Consider the following 22278-nt stretch of genomic DNA (forward strand, 5'->3'; position numbering starts at 1 on the left):
CAGGGTTGGCCTCCCTACGGAGAGCAACACTCTACCCACCGCAATGAATTTGCAGAAACGCTTGGGAGATAATTATGTTATATTTCAGGGTGAATTAATCTAAATCAATCAGCACAAAAACAAAAGCATACAAGGCACAATTTCCACTCTTGTTTCCATTTCTATGAAAAAAAAGGAAAATGCCTTCCATCCTTTTAGTATTAACACAACATCTGCACCAAAATGAAGGAGTCTAAAAACGTTTCCCTCCGAAGAACAAACATTAAAAAGCTACAAAATACACCCCATCTTTCTTTAAAGACCAAAAACAGGCTCACTGTTGGTAGCTTTGTCGAGGTCGGGGCCTTTACTCTCTCAAAATGCAAGTTTTGATTGAATGTGTCTTCTTTTAGGGAATTTAATTATATCATTTATGAGGTGAGTAGATTTCCCATGTCAGGTGAACAGCAATATCCTTTTCATGATCGCTCCCTCCAGATCACAGCTGTCATTGCATGTGACAGCGGCACCGGTATCCACGTTTCAGTCTGAGAACATCATCTTTTTTGTAACGCCTTCATCGGGGCTGCTCGGTGACAGTTTGACACCAAAGACGCTTTGTTCCCCTCATCAAAAAGTCCTCTCTCAACAATCGACCTCTTGTTTTTGGTTCTCGTATCGGAACGCCTTTGATGATAATCATGCTAAACTAAATTTAGGCATCAAAATGCTCTGCGGCTCCTTTGAATAGGACGCACACGCCCATTAACTCCAGAAGGCAGTTGAGATATACAATGAAGTATATCTCTCGTAGCCAAGGGTGGTCGGTCCATTCCCAAGTTCTTTGACATTTTATTAACCCAAGTCGGTTCTGTGTGAAAACTGTATTCTAAACATAATCTTCAGTCAGAGAAATGAGAGGTCATAATTCCCAGGGCAGCGTGGAAATTAAACCCACAGATCAAATGCAAAACTCCACTGATTTGTTAATGAGCTTCTTCTGGCTGTTTTGTTGTCTTTTGAGTGTAATGAGGATAATGTTTGGTGTGAGAACAGAAGTGAGGCTTTTTCCAATAATCCTTAAAGGGCTTATAAAAACCACTGCTGTTCCATCTGTATCAGCCGCCTCGGAGCTGGGGCTGTTTCTTCATCGTTGCCGACGTGATATTAGTGAAATCTCAGGAGCCTCCTCACAGGGCTGCATGCACATGTTTTACAAAAGTTTCTTTTTTCCACCTGTCTTTGCTGTTTTATCCTCTTGAGGCGTCATGTTGAATTCCGCTTTATTTGATGCAAATATTGACGCTTTGTCAACTGTAAGTGAATCTGTATATTCTCAGTGGAAGGGGGAATGGCAGCATGGCGTTGCAGTGGTTAGCACTGCTGCCTCACAGGGAGAAGGTTCTGGGTTCGAACCTCGACGACTGATTTCCTCCATGTCGTAGCACCTACCACCCCATGGCTGGGTGTTCTCCAGTTTTGCATGTCAGAACACATTTGTTCGGAGTTTGTCTTTCACATTTGATGATAGCAGCAGGAGGTTGTCCGTAGCTAAATGTCTTTGACAGTCAGCTGAAAGTCGGTTTCACGATAGAGCCCGAAGGAGGTAAAACATAATGTATAAATTCCTCTTGCCTTTCTGTTTATTTCCCCCTGTGCATCATGTTTGACGTCACAAACATAACAAAAGCTGAGCCGCTCGCCCAACATCGCTGTCTTGCCAAACTAGCATGTTCACCCGGGGGTCTTATTTCCATTACGGCCGATTACAACCCGTCCCCATTTGAACTGGAAGTGAGCGCCAATCGTATCCATTCCCATTGCAGACAAAAGCCAGATGTTAGTGGGTGTTGGTGGGGTTTTTCACCAGTGGAAAGGGGGATTCGTTGAGAACAAACCATTGCTGACAACAAAAATACACAGAGTTTTACTTTTATTCCTTTTTTTCACAAATTGAAATGACAGATTGAGGTTTTCTAAACACTCAAAAAGCTTATTTGACCAAGTATTGTCCCCTTGACAGGAGTGGAATGTCAAGATGTTGCTTATATAGCACGTATATTGTACCGGACACAACTGGTGTGGTTTGAATTCTGCATTTATATCTCTGTTCAGTGTAAACAGAGCTCCGACACGTCTGTGCACTGCCGACACACCACTGCTGGCGTATCACTTAAATGCCTCAACTCCATGGAAATCCAGTGTTGGCTAAACAAATCAGAGCGAGCAGAGATAAACAGCACAGCAGCAGTATGTGTGATGCACAAGTTCACCTACAGCAGAGCAGCACATCGAGAGGAAAATGAAACAAACCTCCACTCACCATTAGAGTAACAGGAGGAAGTGGATGAAGATAAGTGTCCTTGGGCCTGATGTTAGAGCTGCCTCTCGCTGGAGTGTAAAGAGTGGCACATCAATACTCCCTGAGAAAAACACATACAGAACAAAAATAATTGTTTTTCATGTGACAGTGGAGGAGAAAAACAAAATGCAATCCTCTACCGAAAGGGTATCTATCATTGAGCCCATTCAGAAATCATGAGCATATTTTTCTCTTGTGCACAAGGAGTGGGCAGCGCTGTTAATTGACTGTTTGGTGGTTTGATCCAGGGCCCGCGGGGCAGAGCAGCGAGTCCTGGCAGAGCAGCAGCCTGCGGGGATGGAGGAGGGGGCAGAGGGGAGGCACCTGACCAGAGCCCGGGGGCGAGGAATGATACCTCTGAGGCTACAGGTGTTTTATGTGGCTCAGTGTCCAAGCTTGTTGCAATCGCCTCGACCAAGTATTCCTCAGTGGCTGCACTACCCCAGGTTGACCTCATGGGGGGGGGGGGGGGGGGGGAAGAGAATCTGTTGCATCTGTTTACCTTGTAAGGGTAGCAAGCTAGCTGAAAGTACATTATTTATCTTCCCAATGAAAAAGTTACGCAGTCACACTGACCATCATAGGTAGTAAATTCATGTATTTCTATTTTTATTCTGATAATGAGCTCATGATTCTGATGCTTTGTCTCTGCGTGTGTGTGTGTGTGTGTGTGTGTGTGTGTGTGTGTGTGTGTGTGTGTGTGTGTGTGTGTGTGTGTGTTGACCTTGTCAGGACCAGTAGACCTCTTAGGGGCAGAATCCCAGTCATAATGAGGCAACATAATACTACTAGCACTACTACTACTAATAATGATAATAAGAGTTATTGTTATAATGCAAAATTGTATTACATTATTATTTAAAGCGAGGTCCTAATGAGGCGAAAGGTCATCGTTAAGAGATAAGGTTTCGGTTAGATTGTGCAACTGTGCGTGCATGCTTGTGTGTGTTTGTGTGTGTGTCGCCTGTATTAATCCAGCATTTAAAGATAAATGAGCCTCCCTGGCTTCAGAGGAACGTTTCCTGTGTTGTGTTACTGCACCCCCCTCCTGTCATCACACTGAGATAAAACACATGTGACTGTTAGCGAGGGTAGTGCCAGGTCAGGGAGGATGTGTCACCGCTGGGCCAAGGCATTTTCAAAGAAGGCTCTCAGGCCAAGGCCTTTCCCGATATCCCCGGGTGAAACTGAAACAGTGCCAGCAGCGCGGTTAAGTCTCACAGTCGCTGAGCTGAAGTAGTTTCAGCCGGAACTTGAAGTCAGGCCAGTGAGGTGTTAAGTATTTGTTCAGCCTATCTGAGCGAGATTACTGCAGACGTGTGTTTATTTTATTACATATTCCCAGAAGCTGGACTGTCTCAAGGAAGGAAAGGCCAATGTGGGAATTATATCTACAGTTGGAATCTGGTGCTTATGAGTATAAGAATAGTAAATATATTCTGCAAAGGAATGTGCCTACAGTGTTTCTATTAACGTGCCTTTTTCCCCCCACTTCCACTCCATTAAAGTGCAAGTGGTCGTTTCAACTTTCCATCTAGACAATGGTGAATGGAAAATGTTGCTGCGCTGATGCAGGGCTGAATTATTTGTTCTCTAATAGGCAAACTTTTATTATTCCCCTGCTGAGAAATAATCACCTACAAGTGTGCTGGGCAATTAAGTGCTCCATCCTAGGTGTAGTCTTATTGGCTGAGCATGGGGCCACCTAATTTTCTCTATTTATGGCATGTTGAGGCAGATTTGTGGCACCAAGAGAGCTTGAAGAAACATTTCCGCCAGAAAGTTTCACCCGGTGGAGGTGAACACTCTCATTCCAGGGAAACCAGAATTATATTTCACTTTCTGATAATAACCATATTGTAGGTGTGAATGTGCAAGACACATTTTCATGAAATGAATAGCAGGTCAAGTGGGCTGTTTGTCTGTATTTCAGTTATGCTTCTAATCTACAATGTCCCTCAATCTAATGACCACATATATAATTGCAAACAAATATGGAGTGATGCTGTAATATCATAGCATGTCCATTAGTAAATCAGGGGTGATTATCGGAAGAATGGATTTAAGCTGCAACCAGCAGTATGTAAATTGACCAGGTAATTTGTTACTGCAGCAGCTTTAGCAATATCCCATTTAACGGAACAGCGGGGAAGAGCAAAAACAACAAACAACCGTGGACCGCGGCGCGCTCCGGATGGACGGGATCATCAGCAGATCAGCATGGTGTTGATGGCGTCTCAGACACATTTCTACTAACAAGGATGGATTCAATATTTTTTGTAGAAATGTGGAAACTTTGTTATTCTTGCAGCAAACCTAAAGAAAGTTAAGAAAGAAAGTGTGTGGACGACGATTCCAGAGATGTTGACAAACCAGTACTTATTACAGCTAATCCTTTAATGGGCCATATACGTCCTATCACCGTGTGTGCACACAAGAGGCCTTTTATTAACAACAGGTATCAGGAACATAAATCTAATCTCTAGTTTATGACTGCACAGCTTTAGTAAATAGTAGAACCTGTTGATAAGGGTTCTTGGAAGCCGATACCAATGGTAGGGAGAAATACATTCCTGATATCAACATGAGCAAAGATATATGTAAACATAATAACTTGGCAAAGATTGTTGTTAAAAGTTGTCGTTATCAAACCATAATGACAAAGTAATAAACTTGTGTTATAAATAGCTAATAGATAAAATAAGATAATCGTTTATTAATTCCTCTATGGGGCCGTAAAATCTTTTCTGAATTGTTTACTGTGTAAAATGTTTTCATATAGACAAACATAAATGCTACATCTAATATAATACATGTCAGTATAAGCTTCATATGGGCAAACTGATAAATCGGTCAGGCTCTGTATCACTCCATACTTATTAAAGCATCTGTTTAGCCTGACTAGTTTAGCAAACAGCGATGTCTCCTGCAGGAAAAGAGAAAATTAGTCTTCATTGGGAAATAACTTCATCCCCAATGCTCGACATCAATAGATCAACACAACAAATTATTCTCGATACGACTGAGGAGCTCTGCGCCGACACACAGGCAGCGAGACGTTTCCACTCCGTTGGCAGGATTAATAATCATCATAAACATGAGTGCGGCCCATGAAGGACACTGCTAGGAGAAACCTGTTTAACATGTCGGTATTCACGTAAGAAATCGAATTAGCTATTATAAGATAACACTTCTTCTCCTCCTCCGCACGCAGCGAGATGTCGCACTGTCCTTTTCAAATTATAAAACGGGAACACAAATTAAATTAACATCATAATACTGCAAGGGCAATTTTCTGCGGCCCATTTATCGTATTTGTTAGTTTTACCTAGAGCAAACAAGGAGGACAGACACAGTAATGCACGACATAGAATGAAGTGGGTCTTTGTCACTCTTTGCAAATCTTCAGCTACATTTTCGACCTATTCCCCCCCCCAGTAAAGGTTGGGAAAGATAGGACAACAAAGATGTTTAGCATTTCGGCTCAAAGCTTCAGCAGGAGCCACATGATGACTCTGACAGTCAATTATGAGAGAAAAAAACAATCTTTTTGGAAAACATTTAAGGGGATTATATGCTCAGCAATAACATGCCTTTGAAACAAATCGTTTTAATCCTGATGAAACAAGGTGATTCACATCACATACAACAGCGATTTAAAGGAACGAATCAGAATAGCAGAAAATAAGCTCAAAATTAAAATGTCGTTAAACACAGTTAATTAAACTCAGATGAAACACGGAGCAGAATTGCATTTGAAAGGAAACAATGAGTCAAGGACGATGACAGCGAGCGAACCTGCGAGTGGAAACACAGAACAAGAGGCTAATGTGAGCGTGATCAAAAGGGCAGAAGACAGTGCATCGAATGAACGGGAATCATACGAGAGAGATGCATTCAGAACCTGTCCTTACTTTTCTACATCCAGAATTGCTCAAACAAATTGCTATAAATAAAATGCAGGTAATGGGAGGTGGTAAATCTCGACTGCGGTTCCCTCTCTGCTTTATTTTCAGATTCCAACATGCTGCTGTGCATGGGGAGACTGGATGTTAGGCCGCTTCCAAGTTCATACTGTGGAGAGGCGCGGTTTGATAAACACAAGCGCTCTTAGGTCTTTTCAGATTTTTATGTGAGAAATAAAGCCGATTTCATGAAATGTATTGTGTTAGGGTTGCCACGGTGATGCAGTGGTTAGTGCCTCAATGCAAGAAGGTTTGGATCCCAGTTTGCCCATTCTGTGGAGAGACTGTATGCTTTCCAAGTGTCTGCTTGGGTTTTCTCCAGGTACTCTGGCTTCCTCAAATAGTCCAAAAATGCAGATTTGGATTAGGTTAATTGGAGACGCTAAACTGACTGCGGGTGTAAATCATTGTTTGTCTCTGTATGGTGGCCCTGCGATACGCTGGAGACCTTCCACTGTCCACAAACTTTGGTGGTATAGATACTACATGGATGATATGGATGGATGGATCTGTAAAGTCCTACTTTTCAATTCAAAGCCGATCCTACTCATTTAAGATTCGATTTTCCTTCTTATTTATTGCTTTCTCTTTTAATGTAGCAGGGAGACGGCCGCTCTGCGAGCAGGAATACTCTGGTTGAATGGATTGTATTTTTATATCCCAAAAGTAAAAAAGATAGAACGAATGTGAAAATGTTCATTGTAGTTCAGTGTGAGCAAAAAAAATCGATTAGCTTGGCCTTCATCTCATTCATTGGACAGTATAAGCTTGTCAGGGGCGAACGGGCTCATCTGCCGCCTGCCTCTCTCCTCCTCGCTGCCACCTTGTTTAGCCTGATCCGCCAATCTTCGGCAAGCTAATGCAAGATGACACTTTGTCACCAGAATCCTAAACTCTACCCACAATACAATTTGTCATCACACTGAGGAGCCCATGACATTCATAAGAGCGCCTCTGTCAGTATCAATTTCAGTCTTATTTTAAGGGTTCGTGGGCTCTGACATATCTCTCTCACAGGCGCTCCCACAGTGTCCCCAAGGTTCATTGCCACTGAGTAAGCCGAGTATCCACGGCCCGGACTAACAGCTGGCCATATCCATAACATAATGACATTTCCTCATGCAGCTCATAGGCTAGCCCCTGATTAAAACATCAACATATGCAGCAATAACTGCATATTGATTATTACGGCTGCATGTTTTTTCCGACCTAGGAGGCTGAAACTTTGCAACTGTAACCTCTAATCAAGGTGACGCCTGTCTAATTTGGCCCTGAAGGCAGAGCAGAGTAAAACAGGCGTAATGATGCGTTTATGATTAGTAATTTTCTGACCCTCAAGGAAACAAAGTAAATTAGGCACCAGGGCATTAACATCTCAGCTCTTGACCTAGCGGTTATAACGCTAACATTTACATTAGAGCCCCCCGTATACAGCGAGAATCGTGAAGACGTTTTTTTAATTGAAGGTTGATATAACCTTTTCATGTGTAAGGCTGGGCAATCAGTCTCAATGTAGAGGGTGCGGAGTTTGGTTAACCTACCCAGGTTACATCACATCTGATATATCTGCCGTTTGCAATCTGCTTGCCTTAGAAAAGCAAAGTAATGAACTGAACATGGAGCCTAATTAAAATCTGACGGTTAACCTGGGTCAAAAGGTCAGCAGTCTGCCTTACTGTACACCGGCACTCACAAAATTAACCTTGTCGAGTTAGATTAGGCTAAAAATACTTATTGCAAATCCAGAAACGCACACACGGCCAACGCAATGAAATCGATTTTAAAGGTGACGTCTTAACCCCTCCGTTAGTTCCCCGCTTCCCACAGCGAGGCCCGAGCAAAGTGATTAATCTTTCTATTTTTAGATCACTTTCCTCCTTATTTATTTCCTTCTTGGTTTTTTAATGTAGAGGGGAGACGGCAGCGCTGGCAACAGGAATACTTTGTCAGCAACTTGATTGCATTTACATGGTAGAGTGAAGCCAAAGCTGGAGCAAATTAGAGAGCTGTGCCACGGGCTGTGCTGAAATAAAAGGCACTTGAAGAAATGCCATGTGAGGAGACGTCTCAAAAATCAGCACCTCAGGAAAGACATTATTTTTAACCTTAATACGCCCTGAAATCATTACCATGCTCGCCCTGCTCGTGCTACACAGCTGCTTTTAACATCTTTGCTCATTTTTTATCCTTAATATACTTTTAACTTGAAAAATGCTTGGTAATATCACCTCGATCTTAAGGGGGAATTATTATTGTTAATACAATACGTACCAGATATCCAGTGATATTTAGGACATATGACAGCACATTTATATCATGTGTCCTTTAGAAGAGCAGTAAATACAGTTTTACTTTACATTTATTCTTAAAATTATAAATAATTAATATATCTTACTTTACTAGGGGGGTTCACAACAAGCCCATGCAGCGTAGCCACAGAGGCTATGAAGTTGCTCTTGCTTTGAGGTTTCAAATTGCTGTTGAGAAAATGTTTACCACTGATGTTTACTATGAATTATTTCCACTGTAATGTAATTACACCATGAAATATATGGCAGCTCAGCTCACTTCTCATGTGCCCCTTTTCTACTGGTCTGAAAAAAAAAGAACTGGCTTTCGTCCGCAATGGGAATGGATATAATCAGCATTCCATTCAGGTTTACAAATGAAGTAGACACAGGTTGTTATCAGCTTAGGTTGATGCAAAAATGACACCAGAGTGAACGTGCTTATTCAACATGGCCGTATAGTCATCAAGCAACAGGCCTGGAAAAGCACTGGGGAGTTCTCCTTCATCTGCAGTGTGGTTGAGCTCTGTGTGGAATGATCTCATTAAATGATTGATTATCAGGCCTGATGCAGCCTGAAAACAGGAGTGTGAGTCAACTGAAATATTGAAGTTGCCTGTTAAACCAAAACACTGAACCGAACAGCACTAAACGGATGTGCCAAGCTAAGGGGATCTGCTAATTGCTAAACTGGGCCCTTTGTCTTTCACATATGAAGATTTTACACCACCTCTGTAAAATGTAAGGAGCGCGTCTGGACTTCAATGTCTGAAAGCAGTTGTCTGTGAGTCTTTTAAAAATGGTATGTCTGCAATTCTTCGCATAAAACTAGTGATTGGTGCAACAACAATACGCCTAGCACGCAATGCCTGCAATATTATATATATGTAATTCAGTAGAGGCCACATTCACAAATCGTTAAAATCAAAAGCACTGATATGAGATATTTCTGCACTAAACACTGGAACATAATCATTCTGCCATGCACCTTGTCATCCCACAGTGCTGTTCAGGATAGGAAATGTATCGCTGTAAGACCTGCCCTCTTTACAACATGCTCCGGGAATGCAAATCTCCCCATTTGGTCCACTAAAGTCTATTAATAATCTCTCAAATCAAACAAATACCCGTTCATGAAACCACCAGTGGCCCATGCAAATCAAACAATAAAAGCCCAACTTAAACTGCGAGCTTGGATCAGAGCACAGAGGATACAACAGTTGCGTGAGGCTGATTCATGTAATATCCCCCCTCTCTCCGGCTCCAGAGTCCCGCTGACACAGCAGCTGTGAGCAATACGTGTGCGCGTGGGTGTGTGTGTGTGTCCGTGTGCACTTCTGCTCGTGTGTGTGTGTGTGTGTGTCTGTGCAGGTGGTAGGAGGGAGGGACCGTGATGCCTGTGAGCTGAATAACAAATCTAGCATACTGCACACCTGAGGAGCTGTCACTGTCATAATCAGCCGTTTATAATGCATGGCAGAAGGGGGACAGGAGTCGAGAGGAGGAAACGAGGACACAGTTGGTTATCAAAGCTCTGTCTGTGCTACATCCTCTTCTTCTCATCCTCTCTATTGCTGCACGGAGAATTGAACGGGGGAGGGTGTTCTTCCTCTTCTTGTTCTTCTTTTCTTTTTTAATTTACACTCTCCCCTCAAAGTTATTGGTGAGCTCTCCCTCTCGTCCAACCGAGGCACAGATGTCGCATATGGAAAGCTGGATAGCTATAGCTCCCGCTTCCTCTCCTGCTTTCATCCTTCCTCTTCCTTCTTCACACGCCGTCTGGCCCAGCAGGTTTGTGTCCGGACACCTCCTCCAGAGAGCCCAAGGTGACACATGGCTGCTCAGGCGCAGATGAGTGGCTGTGTCCCCGGCCTCTTGACGACCGCCAGTTGGCCCCCTCTCGCCTTTTTCCCCTCTATAACCGCACTTCAGTCCCTGAGCAGTGGGTCCAAACACCCACCCCCAGTGCCTTTTGTTTTTCCAGTGCGACACTAATCTATGGTTCTGCTGTGAGGGCCACAGGAGCGGCAGGTTGACGCACTTCCAGCTCACTGACACAATCACTCAGCACTTGCATTGGGAGTGCTGGGTGCGTGTGTGTGTGTGTCTGTGTGTGTGTGTGTGTGTGTGGTTGTGCGTGTGTGCAGTCGGAACAGTGCCTGCTAGACAGCCGGGCAGATATTTTTTTGCAGGGTCAGCAGAGAGTTGGCCAAGCCAGCATCATGGAGGAGTAAATCAATGAAAGCCAATTAGACACCGAGAAAGGTGAGAGAAGAATTGAGCCTCTCAAAAAGCACAGACTTCGACAAAAAAAAAAAAGGATCCTGAGAGACTTTTTGTGAAAATACCAAAGAGTAAATGTAGAATCTCTTCCATAGTGACACACGTGAGACTGCTCTTCATGTTCGACTGTGCAAAACCTGATATGAAAGATGACATATCTGAATACAGCTTCACTCACAATTCATGGGAGGTTCTGAAAGTGTTGTGTGGTGCATGCTGCAGAAAATTGGATTGTGTGAGTCACATTGATGCATCACCCCGCTTCACTTAAACCAAATAAAGCTCTGCTGGGCTATGAGGAGCGTTTGATATTACAGTTCTCATAAACAAACATCGGGTGATGACATTACTGAAAACTGTTCCAGACTTCAGACGTTTTGTGACGTTCAATCTTCGAGGAAATTAACTTATTTTTAAATGAGCAAAAAGGGTCTCTGAATTAAAGCAATAACCAAAGAGCTTGTTTGATGATGTCGAGAAGCAGCGTGGGATTATGGGAGTTGTCTTTACCACCATTGTAGGTGCAAATCTAGGTGAGTTCACGTCTTAAAGATGTATTCACGTTAAGCAGCAAATGGCAAAGAATAATTGTGATGCATTAAGAGTGAGTGACCAATGCAAACAGTGGACAGAAAAATAGTCAACTGGCTTAGCATCCAGCATTGGGATTTTAGTTCATCATACATGGAATAAGCCATGGGTAAGGCAGATATATGACACAATTAAAAAAGGCGACAAAAATGAAGTGTTCCATTCCCTTGAATAAAATTGGGAAATTCTTCTTGTCTGACCTAAGTCTAGTTGTTCTTATAAATTTTAATGAGGAATTGTTACATTTAATTGCAAGTAGGTTTAAGGAAGGATTGCAACACAACACTTCATGTCATGCATATTTGTCAGTCAAACATATAATGAAACAACGAAGAGAGTTTTATGCAATGATACTAATAAAGCCGTGAGTTAAACCAGGTTTAAACAGGAATTTATAATACTGTTCACAGTGTATTTGTTAAATAATAGCCTAAATATCTTTTTTTTCGAGTGTACCGAACCTGTGATGTTAATCTTGCAGAATTCCTCAGCGGGTGAAGAGTGCAGTCATGTGTCTGTGTGGAGGGCGAAAGTAAATGCAATATGTCTCATGATCACCTCCTGAGCGAGCCAAATGAGGCACCCTTCGCTCTGAGCAACCTGCTACTAACATCTGCTGCTTCGGCCGCAAATGCCCTTAGCCATGCCCTTATGTATAAATCCTCTACAGCGTGGTCTATACTATTCCGCTTTCAAATAATTCCTATTTTTTCTCAATTTCAATGATTATTGTAAAGATGGCAGGATTGTATTAGTGAAAACAAAAGGCAGGTTAACAGTGGGAAGTGTAATGTTGCAATGCAGCAACAGTAAACTTTAAATGCAGCATTTATTGTTGCTATTCAGGTGGTTTATCTGATTTGGATGGGAAAAAAGACGCATCAATTTTTGACTTAATGAAAGAAAAACATCTTAAGCTTTTGATAACCTGCTGACTGCTAATGAGCTGTGGAGCCACCATTATGCACTATATAATAATCCTGTTCACATTAACAGGGAAGAAAACAGATACTAATACCCGCAGGCATGTGTATTGGAGTAGGTACCAAGGCAATTAGCATGAATTAGGATCATATTTTAATCTCATTAAAACACAGTATCTTGTGTCAAATCAACAATGCTGTCGACTCTAAAAGAGATAATGTCCTTAATTTAGTTATTAGGAGGTTTGCCATTTTTAATATAACATATGTGTTTGATCAATTGGCTATACACCACCATGATATATTCCATGTTTAGTTTTTTTTATGCTTTTGCTTTTTTAATCATATAACCATATAATAACTTTCCATTAAGTTTTTAAACCTTTACAACGATCACGCATTACCTTTTTATGCAATCTGACAGAGAAGCTATTTGCCACCATCTTAAACCCACAGTAATTATTAGGCTAACACATTTTTTTGTAATCAGGCCTCTCTTCCATTTGCATGAAAGCAATCTAATAAATGTGAAAATTGAACTCTCCCAGCCAAAAACATTAAGATAACCCCCGAAAAATCTAGCATTTTTTTGGAGTAACCTCCGATCTCATTACCTCTGTGATTAAAAAAAAAGTGTCTTGTTCCCTGGCTTCCCCGAAATTAAGCTCTAGATAAGAAAGCCCGGTTTGAGACAGAGGCAGACGCAGGGGTGGATCAGCAGCCGCTGCAGCCTTCATAAATCCATCCCTGGCTCCTGTGCTCAGACAGGCTTGTTGGTCTGCTCCTAAATCAGACAGGCCAGACTGTCACGACCAGAGACCTTGTCTTCTTGCAGATCAATGGTGATAAGGGAAAATAAATTTTCAGCTGCAAATACTGCAGGCACCAAAGAGGTGCTGAGGTCTAAAAGAGCTCCATAGGCTTGTACTCTTGCATTTTTAAATATCACAGTGGAAATATAACGCAGTGACAGCTGTGATGATGATTTGGGCGACTTTGCTCCTGATGAAGATAACATCAAGGGAAGGCTTGAAGAAAAAAAACGCGATAGGCCACTTTCCATGAGCCATTCTGTCTGAGACTGTTTTTCTGTACTTGTTTGATGTCTTGTGGAATATGGCTGTGGACTGATTGAAAACATGTGCAAGTAATACGAAGAAAGATATTAACAATAACTTGAAATTGGTGTAGGTTTACCTGTAAGTCAAAGCGACAGTGAGAGTTTGTGTGTGTCTGTGTGCGCACTTCATTGGCGGACCTATCATGAAGATAAAGCATTTTATTAAAACAAAACTTTTCACGTCTGCCTTGAAAGCTCAGATAACAGCACCACAGCCATTTATTATTTTCTCATTCGGTGCCGGAGAGAGGAGCAGAAACTTGTTCACTTCCCTTCTCTCATTGTGCCGTCACAGTCATAGCAATTTGTATGCTAAGTATTTTAACTCGTGGCTCGGCTTTATTTATTGTGGGTTTTGCCACTGTGGTGCAGAGGGAAATATCTCAACAACCACCAAATGGATTGTTCATGTCTCCCTCAAAATAAAGTGTTCATCAGTTGATAGGCCCTGACCTTCGACGTAGGGCCATCCTTAGTTCAGAATTTGTATGACTCTTGTACATTATGATCAAATATGTGCATTCCTCATGACAATTTATCAACCAACTTTATGTTTTATAGTAATTACCAAATGTTAGCATGCGAACAAGCAATTCAATCGTGTTGTACAGATGAACAATGGACAAGGATAAGAGATGCATCTCTGCTTCTTCCCACTATTCAGAAATTAAGCCAAAATATAACACTGTCATTCTGCACTGAAGACTCCATTTGGAGCTGGGGTCTATGCATTAGCTATTAGGGGTTGGAGCTGTGCTGTGGATGTCCTGCCGATAAAACACGCCCAACCAATCATGATGTTTCACCCTGACTTTGTAGTTAGGTCAATGTCCCATCCCATAACATGGAGGATACAGGCTTTATGACCTATAATGCAGCCGGCCACAGGGGGGCGATCGAGAGGCTGTGGCTTCACTTTTGGGCAGCTGTGATTTCATCCATCTTGCCATCTAACTGTTTAACATTGTCACTGTGAGCATATTAGCATGTTAGCATTTAGCTTAAGGCACCGCTAAGAACAGCCTCACAGAGCCATAACCTACACTTAGTCCTGTTAGATGGTAGCTGGATACTCGGTCCAATCAAATAAGCCACAAAATGCTGCTTTGCTCCAGACAAATTCTGTAATGTTTTAATACTTAGTTATAAAGTTTTAAACCGACGGACACCTTTTGATTGCGGGTTGTTTTTTACAGGACACCAAGTGATCAATAAATAATTCAGACAACTGCCTTCTTGCACACGTTTGCCATCGCAAATCAATAGCCACACTTTTATTGCATCAAGGACTAAAGATGCTTTCTTCTCTCCTTGGCTTGTTCTGGAGTTCAACACAATTTGCCTTAATCAGGCAATCAATCACTGTTAGTGTGCCACACCAGCACACAGCAGGCAGATGTGGCCCCGACTCCAAACCCTAAATTGGTGCAGAAACACACTTGTATGAGCCCTGCCACGCAGGAGACATTGCCAGAGCTGCAGCCAGAGCTTGCAAAGAGCATTTTGCCTTTATTTGTTGACAAGGGGAGGGCACCAAAAGGGTTCTCGAATGTGTTTTTCACTGTTTGTCTATCTGCATACTATACAATATAATCAGATCTCCTTTAAGGTTACACATCTTCTTTACTTTTACGTCTCTTACATGCCGTGCATTATATTTATGGAAGATGGCATTTCGTCACCTCGCTTTAAAATACCTGTGAAAGCCACCAACGACTTCAAGCATATAGATGCACATCACACGTGTGTATTTGCACCTTAATACATGCACAACTCTATTTGGCTCCATTGTTCGGATGATATAAAAGACTGAATGAGCCGATTTGGCACCAGTAGAGCATAATCAGAGCACTACTGTGGTCCTCAGAGATCCTTTATTGAATGCATCACAATGAAGCTTGATTGGAATTGATAATGGCTTTGAGGACTAGGTTGCTCCTTTCCAATGACTAATTTGTTCCAAAGCAGCCTTTGACATGCAAGGGATTGTCAATGACAGGCTAATTAGCCAACTGTTGAGATGGGTCAACATATGTGTGTTTATAGCAGAAGAGAAAATGCTCTCCCTATATAATTGAATGTTGAGGCTCTGTGGCGTAAAAAAAAAACCCAATCTATATCAATTTACATAAAAGGAAGAGACTATAGCTTCAACAGAAAGAAGGGCTGTGTGTGTGTGAGTCACGGAATATCGTCCTGCGTGGTTGGCTTGGTGCAGAAATGACTGAGCTCTGCATTACAATATATGGGAGCGGAGGGCGGAACTGTATGATATTCCTGTGTCAACACAAAGTCAGCATGAAGAAGTGCCGCGGATGTGAAAGTGCTGCTGACCTCGTCCATTTTTCTTCCAGTGCCATCAAGGCCACCGCGCTGCAATGCTCCCCCCCGCCGCATCCAATTGTGCCGAGTTAAAGGTGTGGAATCGGGGGGGCTTGCCCAGGCCAAGAGCCCTCGCACACCTGCACTTATGAGAGTCAACTGCAGTGTCAGCACCGCAACCGACATGCATCACACGGCAGCCTCACACACTCGCCTGCAAAACAACGTTATCTGTCTACACAGACAGTGCAGCCCTGAGAATACATTAACCACAGACAGCAGGGCGCCCTTGATGGTAAATCCCTCCTCTGATTCCACATTTTAGACCATGCCAAATTCAGGTATATGCTGCACGCAGAGTTCTCGGTGGATCAGATTGGTCTTATGAATCATGCAACCTGATATTGTTTGATTGAATGCACTAAGTCCAAATTGGATTCCCTCTGACGGCTCCTCCTCTCCCCTGCCTGGACGAGTACTGATGAAAGATAACCGCCTCTGCATTAATCAAAGAGATGGAGAATTTTGATCCCACTCTAATTTAGATTAGATTACATATATTAAATAATTTGCACAGAATCTGATATCAATTATCAGCAGGTCATTCAGTTTGATCTCGTGCCATATCCTGCCACAACAAACTAAAGAAACGCACTTTGAATCCGACTGCCTCTCGTCCAAAACATGATTTTGCCACGTTTCTTAGTAACTGGGTGTTGATGGGGAACCATGATCACCAGAGATGTTTTAATGGGCTTATCTTAGTTTTGTTGCACTTCCTTTTTTCCCTCTTTTGTTTGCTTTAATATCCATCAAAGAGAAAGTGTAATTATTTTCAAACATGGATGATCAGGCGTGGTAATCAATGACAAGAGTGTGAAGTGACATGAGTCACTTCTTGCGAGAAGCGAGTGCTATTCAGCCCTCCCATCTTGTGTGTGTGCACGTCGACTGTAAGTGGGATGTGAAAGTGCTTACTGTTTGTTTAGGATTACAACACACTCTCAGGGGCGGATGGTTTGATTTGTAGTAGGAGGGGAGCAGCACTGCTCCCATCACATACTTGCCTGCACCTCAAAACGCCAATAACTTGAAAAACAACAGATTGCCCAGGAGGAGGTGAACCAAAAGTCAGCCCCTGTTTATTATTTGGAGATGGAATAAGTTTTTTTTTTTTTTTTTTCATCTGCCAGAGTGAAATATCTCTTTATCACAGTTACAATCTATTCCATAGAGCCATCCCTTGATAGTTAATTAGGTGTCAGCAGCCCAACCGAGGTAATTTAACCTTCATCAGCCTGTATCACATGAGAAGATAATGTAAGGGAATAATTCATTACATATTTTAATGGAACACAAAAAAAGCTATATTTACAATCTCTGGGCTTTAGTGAAGATGACTGAATGGAATACAGAATTCAAAACTCCACAGTGATCCATCCCTTTCTGAAACAGTGAGCTTAAAAGGTAATGATGATGACTGTAAGGGGGGGGGGGGGGGGACACTCACACAGATTTAGCACCAAAGCATTGACAAATAATAATCCTAAGGATCAAACAGGCGGTAAACAGCAATTATCTGAGGGCAATGTGATCAGAATCTCCAAGCCAATGATCAATAGAGTCTGAGCTCTTCAAGCAGGTCGAGAGACAACTGGCTGAATCTTAAATTACTTGACGCCGTGACATTCGATCAGCATTTGTCTCAGTGGAGTCTGGAGTTAATAATCCGGGAATTAAAATGGGGGAAAAACAAAAGCTCGGAGAAGTCACAACTTCAAAATGAACTTTAAAATATTACACTAAATTACTTACAGTTTTCCAGCAGTTGTAAATAACCCACATTGAAAATTATGACGAGATCCATATTGTAAGATAATCAAATGGCTGATGGGAATGCCTGTTTTGATCATTTGTCTTTCTTTGTGTTTCTGTCCGTCTCATTTAAATGTAATGTGCATGAGTAAGTGAAACCAGACAGTGAGCAAATAAACGATGACCTCAAACAAACTGACCTTAGAATGTTGAAAACTACTGTGGGGCATAGTTGTAACCGGAGCTGATAAGACATGTTCCTCCAGAGTGAGGAAGTAACACCATTTCATTTTGACTGGGAAGATAGTTACTGTTTATACAGGAGTCATGATTTAATTCCATTGTATGGTTATTATATACTTTTGATCAGTAGTACATCAGTAATCTATCTATCATCTATCTATCTTTGCATATTACAGTTATTTTAGAGTGACGAGAACTGAAGATTGAATATATATATATATATTCAATTTTGGTTCCATATATTCAAGTTTCATTATACATATTCAAACATCCAATCCATATGTTCAGATTCGTTTCTATATATTCTGTCTTTACATATATGTTTAATTATTCACTCTATTTGATAATTCCACAGATTGATAAATTCAACCCAAATAATCAGATTTATTTCACATATTCACACTGTCATTATATATATTATAACATTAATTCAATGCGTTAAAGTTTCATTCTAAATATTTCCCTACATATGTTCTGTCATTCAATAATAACTTCCCAAATGGAATAAGATCATATGTATATATCCATACAACCACCCATTACTGTTTATATATAAACACAGTAATATATAAACACACACACACACACGTAGATATAAGGATGTGTATACCTGCCACTCTCCATCCCCCCCGCACTGTGAGTGATGAGCATAAGGATGGTGTGTGAATATTATAACATCATGATCTATGTGGGATGCTGGTTATCACGGGGGGGAACGCGCCTGTTGGGTGAAGTTGCCCGTGCGGCCGGTAGGGAGAGACAGTGAGACGGGCGGTGTGTCGGCTGCGGAGCGGTGCTCTGGCTGTTTTCGTGTGGGACTGGATGGGAGGGAGCAGCAGCCTCAGTACCAGGCACCGCTCTGCTCTCCCTCACTGCTGCTGACTGGAGCTGGGTAGACTCACCGAGGAGGAGGCTGCCACCGTCACCACCGCCGCTGCCGCCGCTCCTGCCTTTTGTCGCACAGGGACGCTTCCCGAGCCGCGAGGATATTCTTCCTTTTCCCCCTTTTTTTCGAGAAGCCACACGGATTTCGAAGTGGGGAATTAGCAGAGACGGCCGCACCGATGTACCCACGACACGAGGGCAGCGGGCTGCTTGTGCTGGCGTTCTTAGCCGGACTGCAGGTAACGCTACCACCCGAGCGGTGCTTCGCACGGCGGAGTTCCACCGGACAGTTCCGGTGCTGGGGGTTTATTTGAGGTGCGAGCCCGGCGGAGCGGCCGCAGCCTCCCCGACGGCCACTTTACACTGCGTGCGTTCCGTTAATAAGACGCCGCTTTGTGCGGTTGGAGGACCGCTCGGATCAGAAAGTAGGTCCTGTGCGACTAGCTAACAGTCCCCATGTTTTTAAATCCAACGCCCACGAGATGCTGCGTTGGTATATCAAAAAACAACACAAAAACGACGCACGATCTATACGCAAATTATTTGAGTTTAACGAATTCGCTATCGCTATTGAAGTGCGGCCCGCGGTGTGAGCAGGATGTCTTTAGTTTAATATTTATGTAGATTGCTGCAGCGTGTCCCTGCGCCCCCTGGTTAATTCCCTCTCCGGGTTGAAATCACGTCATGTATGAGCAACAATGAAAAGTATAACATGCTGTGAATTAGTATGGTGGCGCGGGTTATATAAGTACATTCAAGCTAGCAGCGACGGGATAATGATTGTTGTCCAACTCTGACGATTAGAGGATGCAATGTGCTGTGGACAATTTATTTGTCATGACTGTGGGGGCCACTGTCCGAACTGAGCCCCCCCCTCCAAGCTACACAGAGGAGCAGATAACCCAGTTTTCTGGTGTTTATTGAAAACCTTTTGTTTTAAACGCTAAAAAACAGACGTGATTCCACTGTGCATCGTGGTGCTATTGTTGTAACGTGCAAGAAGAGCCCCAGCTCCCCCTCCTCTTAAGCCCTGCTTCTTCTCTTCCCCTCACAGCATTTTTCCCATTTAAATGTCCATGATTAAGAAAGGCAAGTGGCACGGCTACCCACAATGCTCTTTTTCAGCAGGGGCTCCTCTCCTCTGCTTTTACATTCTTCGGAGAGCAGTGCATGTAAAGGAGCCGGGGCTGGTGGCGTCTGTTCCTCGGAGCCGAATCAATGTGATGGAGTATATTTGGATATTCGTGGACATCAGAGTTATGCTTCAGTCATGCTCCATCTGTGATTTCTCACTGTGATGTTTTTTTCTCTTCCTGGTTAGATTCATGTTTTAAGGAAACACAAGCCCCAGTCATTTACAGATCATCTTTTTTCTCTCTCTCTCTCTACCACATCCCCTTTATTCTATAAATCTTTTGTGTGAACAACTGAAGCAGTTAAGAGTTTCCCCCTTTTAAAAATACAAAGCTTTATATGGATAGCAGTCATGGCCTCGCAGTTTCTTCAGATGTCAGCATTTCTAGTTTACTCAGACATTCACACATAGGTGTTTATTCCCGCAACAGTGGATCGTTAGCATTTACTTTTTATTCCCTCGTTCCTGCCCTTCAAAGTGGAGTGTTTGTCCGGAGTGGTGTGTTGATCAGAGGGGCCGACGGTGAACGTTGGTTAGAACCCAGCCCTGTGCCTGGGCCCCTCCGGGGGCACAAATGGGGCTTGTTCTTGCCTAGCCATGCTTTTTGGCTAATGCTTAACCCTTTTGGCCTCATTATCCTAATTGCAGTCCCCGCTATAAAAACAACAGATGCTTTTGTGCGACTGCGAGGACTTAAGAACGTGACCAAGAGGTTTTTTGGAGGCAACAGAGTGCATTTTTTAAGGTTGATTTATGACTCATTGTTGAACATCCCCCCCCCCCCCCTTCTCTCCCTCTCCCCCCCCCGTCACAGATTGCAGCGGAGTGCAGGGGCACCACGCCATGCAGGCCAGGCTTCTCTGAAGATGTATACAAGGTTGTGGTGCCAGATATCGCAGAGAAAGGACAGCCCCTTTTCAACGGTGAGTGTGGAATATTTCCCGTGCTGCTGCTGCGCGGTGGATTTCTGTTGCGTCTGCGTTTGATTGACTGCCTGAGTGTGTGTCGGCATGTGCATCGGTTGCGTGTGCGCTCGCCTGCATGTGCTACATTCGAGGGAGGAACTGAACAAGCCTGACATATTTAAACAATTAGCTCCGGTGTAGTTGTGTGGCATAGCAAGTCATGTAGTTTGCCTTGTAAAGCTCAAATGTGGTTCAGATTTATTTAGCTCCTTCCCATTTTGCTTACATGCTGCTTTTTCCCCTCTTTCCTTTCAGAGCAGTCACAAACGTAGACAGATCGTTCTGAAACCAAAAAAAATGCTCAATCTTACATTGTAGCAAAACTGTTTTTGTTTTGCTAATTTGCCTTTTGTCGAGATAATTGTTCATTGCTGAGTTTATCAATTAAAAGTGTAAAAGCTCTGTTGATTGCCGAGGGAAAATTTCTAGTTGCAATTAATTAAAATCAGTTGAAGCAGATTTGAATAAGGACACAACTTAAATCAAGCAAATAACAAAGCTATTAAACATTCCATGCCCAGTGCTGATGCATTGGATAATCTCCTGTACCATACGCCATGATTATGCATTTGTCTTGTCACAGTACATATCTGGCCCATTACTTGAAAAAACTCTTGAAGTTCCTGCTTGAGTCATCTATGCCCAGTTTCTGTGTTACAAGGCAAAGCCCAGTCAGTGGCAGTAATAACAGCCATTTTAGTATCTTTGAAAAGGTTTGTTGTCAGAAACCGGACTGTACCAGGTGTCTTTTTCTAACATACTCTATAACCTAGTGCTAACAGGAAAGTGAAAAATAATGATCTTTTGCAGTAGTCCTTGACATTGCAGCAGCCATGACCAACACAGCCTCTTCGGAACTGAATCTTGGCCAAAGGAGGATTCAGCTACCCTGGAATGGTATGCTGTGCCTACACAAGGCAATAAAAACCGGAATATATCACCATCGTGCCATTAGAGAGGTTAGAGCCTTTAGGTCGTTTGGACCTGAAAACATTCTCACTTGTGTTGGATTTCACAGTGAGTGCCTAAAACTTACACCCTGTCGTTGGTGTGAGTCAGAGAAGCAGAGTGGGGGGGGAGGTAGCAATGGCGAGAGAGGAGAGGAGAAAGGGAAGAGAGTGCTTAGATGGGTGGGTACAGCTTTCACTGGGCTTTACCTTGTGCACAAGTTTCCGTTTGATCCTGCAGGTGATGGATTTCCCTCTGTTGGCTTGTGGATGAGCCGTGACCGGGGGTAATCAGGTTCCCTTTTGTTTGCCCCCCCCTCCTCTTCTCTGCACTACCCCCTGTCTCTTCTTTTCTCTGCCTTCCCCTCCCCCCCTGGTGAGCTGTTGCTCTGTGGAGATTTCCTTGACAGTGAGGGGCACTCCTGTGTCATTGTAATGCAGCAGGGCTCTGCAGT

General features: G+C 42.9%; 1 protein-coding gene and 1 long non-coding RNA gene across 4 annotated transcripts in view; one reads left to right on the forward strand and one right to left on the reverse strand.

Annotated features, from left to right (window-relative positions):
• The window catches only part of LOC128453997 (uncharacterized), a 90757-nt gene extending 72832 nt beyond the window's left edge, over nucleotides 1–17925 (reverse strand). For all 3 annotated transcript variants that reach the window (XR_008341578.1, XR_008341576.1, XR_008341577.1), the window contains exons 1-2: nucleotides 17649–17925; nucleotides 2303–2402 (exon numbers count right to left, since the gene is read on the reverse strand). This is a non-coding gene — a long non-coding RNA (uncharacterized LOC128453997). The remainder of the gene's footprint in view (nucleotides 1–2302; nucleotides 2403–17648) is intronic.
• Nucleotides 17926–18746: 821 nt separating this feature from the next.
• The window catches only part of cdh2 (cadherin 2, type 1, N-cadherin (neuronal)), a 60022-nt gene continuing 56490 nt past the window's right edge, over nucleotides 18747–22278 (forward strand). The window contains exons 1-2 of the mRNA XM_053437115.1: nucleotides 18747–19015; nucleotides 20726–20834. Coding sequence (XP_053293090.1) covers nucleotides 18956–19015; nucleotides 20726–20834 — 169 coding nt within the window. The 5' untranslated portion in view covers nucleotides 18747–18955. The remainder of the gene's footprint in view (nucleotides 19016–20725; nucleotides 20835–22278) is intronic.

Source organism: Pleuronectes platessa, chromosome 13 (assembly GCF_947347685.1).
Source record: "Pleuronectes platessa chromosome 13, fPlePla1.1, whole genome shotgun sequence".
In the NCBI taxonomy this organism is placed as follows: Eukaryota; Metazoa; Chordata; class Actinopteri; order Pleuronectiformes; family Pleuronectidae; genus Pleuronectes; species Pleuronectes platessa.